At 50.1% G+C, this 10,257-nt stretch overlaps 1 protein-coding gene across 1 annotated transcript; it reads left to right on the plus strand.

Moving 5' to 3' along the window:
• Positions 1-1,166: 1,166 nt before the first annotated feature.
• CTRU02_211561 (phosphotransferase family protein) lies at positions 1,167-2,654 on the plus strand (the record flags this gene model as incomplete). Its single annotated transcript, XM_036732300.1, has 1 exon — positions 1,167-2,654. One exon carries the CDS (start codon positions 1,167-1,169, stop codon positions 2,652-2,654), a length of 1,488 nt encoding a protein of 495 aa, XP_036575929.1.
• Between the last annotated feature and the right edge of the window lie 7,603 nt (positions 2,655-10,257).

Genomic DNA, 10,257 nt, shown 5'->3' on the forward strand with positions numbered 1-10,257 from the left:
GTTGATAGCAAAGTTAGGATGAGGTAAAGAGGTGGTACTGGCGAAGAGGACAGAGCTCTCCCTCCCTCCGTCTTTGTCGCCGGAATAGCGGGGCTGCTCGGAAAGACACGTGAAACCTTGAAGAGCGGGCCAGCTGACTTGATTGGCGAATGCACTAAAATTTGGACGGAAAGGCCCGACAGACTTTGCCCCGTTTATTCAACAATTCCTCGGAATCGGGGTTGTCTCCACCGGTGCCCGACTAGATCCCGGCAGTAATTTTCCCGGAAACCCGCCGGCTGGCCCACGGAGAAACCTCTATCCTATTGTGTGGCAGTGGTTTCGAGCAACGATAGCATGTTGTTTGCTATGAGAGATCCGCGATATTTCGCATGTTTCTAGCCTGTGGATGTAGCAAAATGATCGCCAATTTCGCGAAGCACTGCGACAGGAAGGAGACGTGTTTGGTCTTCATGAATGGAAGCTATGCTGCTCATGAGAAGGACTTCCGTCACAAGGAAAGGTAAGAAAGATACACTTTTTAATTGAGATATTTGTTTTACTACAAGTACATACCAGTATTACCATTGTAAGCACGCTTGTTGAGCAATCTTCATAACAGCTAGCTCGCTGTCATCTTGTCCGGAGTTCCTCTAACACACGATGATGAAAGACAAATGTGCTATAAATGAGTATAATATTCCTAGCAAGTAATCGATTTCTCTCTTGTTGCTAAAAGTTCAACATTACATTTATATTATTTAGATCATTTTGGTCAGGACACTAAGTCTGCGAGACTGTTGGGGATTTCGAGGAGCTTTGGAACAGATATTGTCTCTGCACTTGTAATGCATGTGTTAGGTCTAAACCTGAGTCACGTGATGGAACGGCACGGCAGTGGTAAGTCTGTGAGACATAGACCGTTTGTCTCTTGATGAACTCACGCGGGTACAGCTTCATCACGAGACTTTGATGAGAGAATCTTGTTTGTCTGCACAGCTTCCTATCCAATGCCCCCGCAAACCCCCTCACCCCCACATTTGAAAAGCGTGGGAACCAGCATCCGTCAGCTAACACCGCTCTGAGTCTCAAGCACTCGTTGGACCCCAAAAGGGGTTTCCCATTTCTACCATTCAGGGCGATCATTCTGTATCTTCAACTCATCTATCAGGACATCTATCAATGAAATGGCAGCTCGACAGGACTCTGACAACCTTGCATGGGACCGGAGCGATGACCTCTGGGAGGAGGCGGTGAGGCAGGTTCGGCTGTCATCCCAATGCCAGAAAATCGAATCCTTTGCCAAGAGCATATTAGGAGAGCCCGCAAAGTTCACAACACCATTGGTAATCGGCGGCTTCAATGTCCTATATCCTATTCGACTTGAAGGCATTTCGCCTAGCGTACTTGTTCGCCTGCCTTGCCCCAATCAGGCCATTTTTCCAGAAGAAAAAACAATCTCCGAAGCCGCAACAGCAAGATATATCGCCAAGCATACTCAACTGCTAGTTCCAAAAGTGTTCCACTATGGTAACTACCCAGGTATCGGTCCATTTATGATTATTCAAGATCTGGGGTCCCGAAAAACCATGAGTCAAGCTCTGGACACTTCGCCTAATGATCCTGACGAGACAGCCGTCTTGAATCCGGATATCTCTGACAGCAGACTTACGGACCTCTATATGAAAATGGCACGATGTGTGCTACAACTTGCACAACCTACCTTTCCTCGTATTGGAGCTCTTGTGGAGATAAGGCCCGAATCCCAATGCGTGACGGGACGACCCCTAACTCTGAATATGAATAACATGGCTCGACTCTCCAATATACCTAAATCAGTCTTTCCATCTGAAGGCACTACATACCAGACTGCTGATGAATGGTATGTAGTATTAGCCGAGATGCAAATAGCAACACTCCTCTTTCAGCATAACGACATCATATCCTCAGAAGATGACTGCCGGAATAAATACGTCGCGCGCCAACTATTTCGCAGGTTAGCTAAACAAGGCCAATTATCAAAGTTTGGCTTTGCTGAAGATGATTGGTCTGCTCGCTCCAAGCATGCTGGTACGGCCTTACCGATGCCTCATAGCTCGAGCTCTTTTCGCCTATGGTGTGATGACTTCAGGCCCGGTAATGTTCTTGTTGATGAGAACGATAATGTTCTTGGGGCTGTCGATTGGGAATTCGCGTATGCTGGGCCTGCGCAGTTCCTTTTGGACTCACCCTGGTGGTTGCTACTTGATGTGCCTGAGATGTGGGTCGATGGCATTGAGGATTGGGCTTGCGTCTACGAAAGGCGCCTCCGAATATGGCTTATGGCTTTGGGAGAGGCGGAGAAGGAGATGAGTTCTGAGTCTCTTCTTCTCTCGGCGTATATGCGGGAGAGCTGGGAAACCGGACGTTTCTGGCTGAACTATGCTGCGAGGAAGAGCTGGGCATTCGATACTATTTACTGGAAGTATTTAGACAAATTGTTTTTTGGCGAACGTGGAGAGAATATCCCTATAGACGAGTTATGGAAAACGAGAGTGCATCTCCTCAGTCAGGAGGAGCAAGCTGCAATGGAGATGGTGGTGCAAATCAAAATGGAAGAATCGAAGGAACGGGTTTTGATTGAATGGGACGCTATAGAGGCAAGACAGCGCCTATCCTCCATTTTGTTCGACTAGTTATTTCAGATAGAAACCAGATGAGAAATTTCCACAGATAGATAGCCTTGCGAAATGACAGACGTAGAAAGACATGAAGGCTACTAGTCTTATCAATACTGACAACACCATACCGATGAAAGGGGTAAGGGGAGCGAGCAGACAACTAGCTTCTACGAGAACTTGCCTAATTATGAGTTTGGAATGACTCATGTATGATTCTCTTTTTGCATGTTCAATGAAATAGGTTGTAAGAAACTACCAGGTATTGATCAGCTAGCCAGTCTGCTGCCTCAGATTTACGCGAGGATTCCGAGAAGAGTATAAACTTCAGATACGGCTCTTCAGCCTCGGCTAGCACCATACTTGGAAGTAGTCAGAAGCAGACCATGTTGGAAAAGCGACGGGGACGGCATTGGAGGAAAATGCTGTCGAATCTTAAGACTTCATCCCTGAGTCTCTGGGTAACTTGACTGGCTACTAGAACTCACGTAACTAGGAGCTTTTCGGCCCCATTAGAGATATTTCTTATGTGACGACGATGAATGTCCTAAATAGCCTATTTCATTTTCAAGTAGTATAGTAACAACCATCATAATACTGATATTTTATATCTTCTTTTCCTACTTCATACTCTCTATTATAACAAGATAGTCCCAAAGCTACATGGCTCGCGTATATTTTTTGCCGCAAAACATGCAAGGGCTCATCGTAGAAGGACCCTGAACCCAAGAGTATCCCTGAGCCGTTTTACCTGTCCTGCTTTGCTATGTGAATACATTCCGAGGCGACGCATTCTACTTGACGGGATCTCGCAAATATCGAAGCATTGAAACGAGCGGGAAGTATTAAGCCACACAAGAAACCAAGTTTCTCTTCAGTTATTCGTGGCTTCGATGGTGGCTCTACTTGCGTTGTACTGTCTACAGAGTCGTTACTATTGCGACGTAGCAGAGTGAGGACAACATCAACGCTTGATTATTATTCAATATGTCTTTACCCCAGAAGCTTGTGTCGATGTCAGGCATCTTCGAGATGATTGCAAAGTTCCAAGTACCAAAAAAATTCTACTGATTCCTTTCTTTCGTCTGCCTCTCATGCACAGCCAACGATGAGTGCAAGCCAAGCCAGTCATCAGATCACAATCGTTTACAGTAAAGTACCACACGAGTCATCGCATGTACCTGGGTGATCGAAGTACATACCGCGTAGCTTGGAAGTTTTGCCCAGTCTTATTAAGTGGAAACTGAATGTCTTATTCACTGACAAAGAGGCACATGGATCATAACCTTAGCCGGTCCGTCAGCGACTTGCTCATACTAATGACGTGGAATTCAACCTGAAGGCCCACTTGCGGGTTGGATTTTCCATCGTCACCACAGCCGCCGCCGGAATGCATGCTTTCCTCCGTTAGGTAATAGATATAAACCAGCTCGACGGTGCTGGCCCGGGGTACAACGAAAACACACCGGATGGGATGGCGTGAGAGTTTGGGAGAGAAATTTCGACATCCACATGAGCGACGCCAAGGCCGGTAGCCTATCCGCATGCAAGCTGAAAGTGTCCTGTCCTACTAACCTTAATGATATACTCGCGCATAGAGACCGGCAGTGAGGCTCCTAGACATTGGGTGGAAGTGCCTTGCATGATAACAGCAAGCTCACAAGCAACCGTGTCAAAAGGTTGGTCAGTCGGGACGGGAGGCTGACTTGGGGCTTTCTCAGCCTCCCTTACAATGCCACGAAAAGCAAGGCTGATTCCATTGGAAATTGCACTTTTCGCCGGAAAATAGCCCAGCTACTGCAGCAGACGTGAACGCGTCGCCCCAGGCAGACTGAATGAAGTATGTCTCAATTCACTTTCACATAAGCTGAGGCGGACTTCGACCCGTCTGTTTTTCTCCGCAACATCCGCCCACAACAAAGATCTTGGCTTTCCCCTCTTCCCCTTCCCCTCCCCCGTACCCCATACCCCAGATTGCTTCTACTCGTCTTGCAATGGATTCATTTTTTCGGGTTTTCACGTAATAAATTTCCTCTCAGGCCAGATGGCCCAAATTGTGCTGGGCATTTAATGGCCCGAGCGCCATGTTACAACGTGATGGCGTCAGGATAGTTCGGGTTGGAATTGAACCTGTTACGAGATATTTACCCCATCGATTCCTATGTTACCCCATCGACCGTCCCAATGTACCCCATTTCCCCCAACTGTGCGCTCTTTTTTACCGGGTCAAACGGACGCCACTGGAGATCAGAGGGAAACCGGGTGCAGTAATAGTGTATTATCCAGTCACATTGCACTGCCCGGCCTGGGGTTAAGCTTGGGGGCGGTGACAACTTCAGTAGAGAGAGACAGAGAGGGGGAAAAAGCTGGGCACTGGGGTAAAGGGGCCCACTAGGACAGAACAGTCTGAGAGGGGGGACAGCGCGGGGATACTTTTTGACATTTGACATTCAACTATGTATGGTACCGGCTGCAATATGAGGCGATGGCGGCAACGGGAACGCTAGAAAATGCATGGAAAGACGCTATGCTAGTGGCGGACGGGGTTGAATCGGAAGAAAGCCCTGAGGCGTACGCAGTATGTAGGAGTGAAAAAAAATCTGCAAAGAGACATGACCTGCACCGGGGGTAGCCGAATATGTCCAGGTAAGGGACGAGACAGTGACAGGGGGAGTCCATTCAGCCAAAGATAACTCTGTCAATTTCAAAGATATTAAAAAGAGAAAAAAACGCGGAAACCTTAGATTGCAAATCAAGCTTTTGGTGGAGAATTTCCGCGGTGAAAGGAAGTATTTCAGCGTCCAGGACGTCTAATCTTGACTTGGGGCGCGTGTAGGCGAGTCGAGAAAACAAGTGGGATCATCATCACAATGAGACATACATGCAGGAAACGAGTAAGATGGCAGCAAAGTTAGTGCAGGGCAAGGTCATCTAGTTTGACCAACCTGTCAACCCCCCCCTCTTCTCCGTCTAGCTGAGCCAAGACGGACATGAAATACCTATCCAACTGGTCGTGAACCCGAGTCCGAAGGATATGGGGAAAAAAAAAAAGGAAAAAAGGATTGGCAGTAATACTTTCTATTGCCATCAAAAAAAAAATACCTCATCTCCGACCGTAGGGTGTCTTGGCGACGTTGGCCTGGGTCACGGCGGTGCAACTCCAACAAGTTCAAGAAAGCGCCGGAGCGGAGGTCGTTTATCATTCGGGGGCCCAAGGACGTGGAGCGCGCGTGTTTTTTAGCCTCTGGCCTCCCGTGAACCACCACATTGCGCCCGCGGTTTGGTTGGACAGCATCTCAATTGTTAGTTGCGGTGACTGAATGGAATTCGTCATAAACAGAGTCAAGACCTCAGCAAGGTGGTCCCCAAAGGGTCATCATCCTTGCTCACTGGGGTGGCCCCAAAACAACTCCTGACCCGCTCAAGATCCCAGATCTCTCTCGTACGGTAGTAGCTGGAACCACCTGGCAGACGTCGGGCATTAAAGTCTGGGTCCGTTAAGATGACGAACCGGCGCGCATTGAGTCGACAGTCGGCAAAGGCAGACGTCTGGGACTGGCCCTTGCGCGTTGAATACTGGAGACGGCTGGTGTTGCCCAGAGTCGTGTTGTCTAGTGGGATGGAGTTGGACATCCGGCTCTAAGAGACGCACTGATCGCCAAGCATCACAGGCTACGAACCGTCTGTCTGGCAGGAGGGCTGTGCGCTTGGCAAGCTTCCGAAAGGTCCATTGCGTATTGTTTGGGCAATTGAAGGTGTCTACTACGTACTATATGTGCGGTGAGATGGACTCCCTCGGCCTGCGAACCGACCCTGCTAGCGGGAGGTTATGATCTCTTTTGAGTGAGTGCATATTCGATGGGTCTAGCCACTGTTACATCCCATTCTCACCTCTCCTATTTAGAAAGCAAGAAGGCTGATGCAGGAGTAGCTGGGTTGGAATGATTACCTTTTGGTTAGAGCTATTGGGACAGGGCCAGCGCCCGAGTTCCTGGACAAGCACAAATTGTGCGATGGAACACTCATTTAGAACGGTTCCCGCACGTCAAAAGAGGCTAACTGATTCGTTAGGTGTGTGTGTGTGTGTGTGTGTGTGTGTGTGAAGGGAACAGGGGACTCTCAAATGCGGTGATGTGCCCGGTCGGTGTCTGCACCAGCAAAGCTACCGTCAGTAACCGACCGGATTGTGGCCAATTGATAGTAGCCGTCGAAACATTCCAGCCATTAGTTCTGACAGGGGGGTCACAATCTCTTCTCAAGCCAGCACAAGCCATTCGAAGTGGTCCTTCGGCAGTCTAATCCAAGAGTGGTCAAAGGCAAGGATAAGCTCGGTCAAATGCATGCTGCCAAGTACCCATTAAAAAAGCGACCAGGGGCATGTGGAGGAGATAAGGACCTGCTTATTTAGGTCAAAGATAAACTTCTTGGCGGGGAGATGGGGAATGATTATGAATGGTTGACTCGAGGCTAGGAAATTGGTTCGGGAGGAGGGGGGCAGGGAAGATGATGTTGGGCGCATAGCATCTGCGTGTGGTGGTGGGAGCTGCATAGCGTTTCTAGAACGACAAATAGAACTCGCACAGGAGCTGCCATGGCCAACTTGCCTTAATGTTAATGGATCAGGCTTCGTGATAACTGTCCACCCCCCCACCCCCCCTGGGCCTCCTGGACACCTAACAGATTCATATAATCAGTACGTACGAGGAGATCCTTAGCTGCACCATGTTTGTGTTGTGGGTATACCGCGACTCGCAAGCTGACAAGGCTCATCTCACTGTCTGGGCTGCGATGCGAATGAGCTGAGCTGAGGTTCCTGCGCATTCTTTCGGTGAGACAGCCGGGAGAGGCTGGGAGGGGCGTCTTCTGTGTACTTTGTGGTGTCAGGCGTCTTCACGTCCTGGCTGGCTAAGCAATGCCTAGCGACGGGAGGTTGAGACCACAAGAAAAAACAAGAGATGGACAAGCCTCTTCGGAAAGCCAGTGGCGCCAGGGCATTCTTTGCCCCAAATGCTAGCTAGCTTCTAGTCTAATGCCATCAGCTCAGTGGCACTTTGACAGATAGCCTCAGCCTAGACCCCGAACGGGTTGGCGGCCTTAGCTGGTTGTGTGTCAGTTTACCTTCTGGATTAATGTCACTGGATGAACGGGCACGCCGATGTCTACCGTGTCTCGTGCGCTTCTTAGGGGACACCTCGTAGCTAGGCTCTCCCAGCCATGAGCCCAAGGGGATCGACTCAAGTGGTACGTGAATCAGCGTCAACAGCCTATCCGGGCCAGAACCTCTGGGCATGATTGGCGAGATGGCCTGAATCGTGGCTGAAATTGTCCCCGCAGATTGCCCGAAGGAATCACTCATCGCGTGAGCTCTCTATCTCTTGGCTCCCTTTGAGTCGTTATGTGTATTGGTGTCATCGTGGTTGTCATGGTGGTGGTGGTGGTGGTGGTGGTGGTGTGGCCCTGGTAGAAGCACCCTGAACCGAGTAGGAGGTGCGCCTTATCCGGGGGGCACCCGCATCTTCGGACGGAGACGAGACCTTAATTCTGCCTGCATGGTTTCTGTAAATGTTTACCGTTTCTCTATTCCAGTCTCTTCCAGTGTCTTTCTTGTTCGTCACAGCCTACGCCAGGCTGACGAGATGTCCCGTGTCTGACGGGCAGATTTAACATGGTCGAGTGCGGAAGACCGTCTTGAATGGCGCAATACGACCGGGGTATTTTTCGCTCACAACCACCAAACTCTGCGATAAAGAATGCAATGTAAAGAAAACTTTCACTTTCGACTCTCTGATAAGCATCGTATGTCAATCAAGAGACCCGAGCACCCGATTTCTTCCTCAAAGAGCTTTGGATCAACCTCATCATCCTTATTTTCCAAGTGGAGGGGGGAGCCACTTGGGCTGGATGGCAATCCATCCTGCGGGCGCTCTTCAACAGGGCACCAGAAGATGACAGGGCAGCCTCTGGGCGCAGCAAAGCGTGCAACCAAGAGGGAGCCTTTCGCATTTTGGACATTGTCTTGGTGTTTCTGGGCACACCGATCCAGCCCACCCTAGCACAGGGGGGGGGTCTCGCTTCGCCCAGGTACTTCGGGGCTTGTCCATCTTGCTTGTCCCGTCTAAGCTTTTGCCAACTATCCATACCATCGCTCAGTTGACCCTCGATCAAGACTGGGCAATCTCTGGGCAAAACCAGGCACAAAGACAGCAACGACAACACCATCTTCACACCATGCCCTTGGCGGTTGACGATACTTGGCGTTAGCGAGTGACTTTCGTGTCATGTACCCCATCACTCTGGCCGCCCTCGCTCTCTACTGTCCTCGATAACCATCCATCCCTAAAGTGACCGAATACTCATCATCCCCGCACGAGCGGGATTCTATTCTCTTCCAATCTACCGTTACTTATGCCCGCCAAGGCTGAACGCGTTGGATGAGCATCCCAATGAGGTCTGGGTAGACAAGGCGACACACACATCCACGACCACCTAACCGTTATACCTCTTCTCTCCTTGGTCGCTGTGAAGGCCAACCCCAAATCAAGCCCCCAAAAAACCTTCCTCATCCTTGCCACTATCTCCTCTGTTGCCATCCCTGTTCTGGCACGCCTCTTTTCTCACATACATTTGGGGCTTAGTCTACTACATAGTAGAGTTGAGTACCCCTTCTCTCCACCCCAATGCCAGTGCCATTTCCCCTCATTGCCCTCACTGGTCCACCTCCAACCATCTCCTGGCCATTGCTGACCCTGTTGTGGGCCACAGAGGGATGGAGGAGTTGGAATGAGACACGGACGTACGCACCGGCGGCATTCTGTTCGCTGTGCCTCCAGCCTGCCGCTGCTAATCCCCACACACTTGAGAGAACCACGAGTGTGGTGGGGGGACTTTGAACTCCATAATGGGGAAAACGTATACGACCACTAACCCACATTAGATACCGGACAAGATAGCAGCCACATCACGCTAATTATACGATGGTAATACATCAACGTCAAGACCGTTCGGCATCTCTCCGCCCACCCAGTCAATCCCAACACATCCTAGCCAGCTTCTGCAGGGATTACTCGACGGGTCCATTTTAGCGTACGACGCCAGTCTTTCTTCCTCTCCCCACCCCAGTCAGTCAACTGTCCGGGTTCCATAATCCCCAAGTAAGCTAAGCCAGGTCCAGCCAACGAACCCGTGAGGCAAACATGGAGGCGGGCTGTTACGTGCGGGACGAATGTGCAAGACTGGTGTACGCCTGTCCTATGCCAGTTGACGGGATGTAGCTGTTACGTTCCGTTTTGACTTCTATACGCCCATCTTCTGCTGCTTCCGTCTCACATGCGGCATCCGCTATCGTGCTCGCAAACACACACACACACCCCTACCCCCCAGTCTTCCGTCTATTGGGGTCGGTACACCCAGAAAGAAATTAAAAAGAACCTCCAATCCCCCTCCCTTCAGATCGTGAGCTCTCTTTTTTTCCCTCCCATCCCTCTCTCGCTCCTAGAGCTCTCGTCTGCCAATCCCCCTCTTCTCCTCATCGTGTCTTTGTACACCCCAGACCGAGAGTCTCTTCACGTGTTCAAGGTGTAAATAAGGCAACACTTGTTCACGCAAAAGCAAGCCCGCAATC

This window comes from Colletotrichum truncatum (genome assembly GCF_014235925.2).
Source record: "Colletotrichum truncatum strain CMES1059 chromosome Unknown Contig_0008, whole genome shotgun sequence".
Classification (NCBI taxonomy): domain Eukaryota; kingdom Fungi; phylum Ascomycota; class Sordariomycetes; order Glomerellales; family Glomerellaceae; genus Colletotrichum; species Colletotrichum truncatum.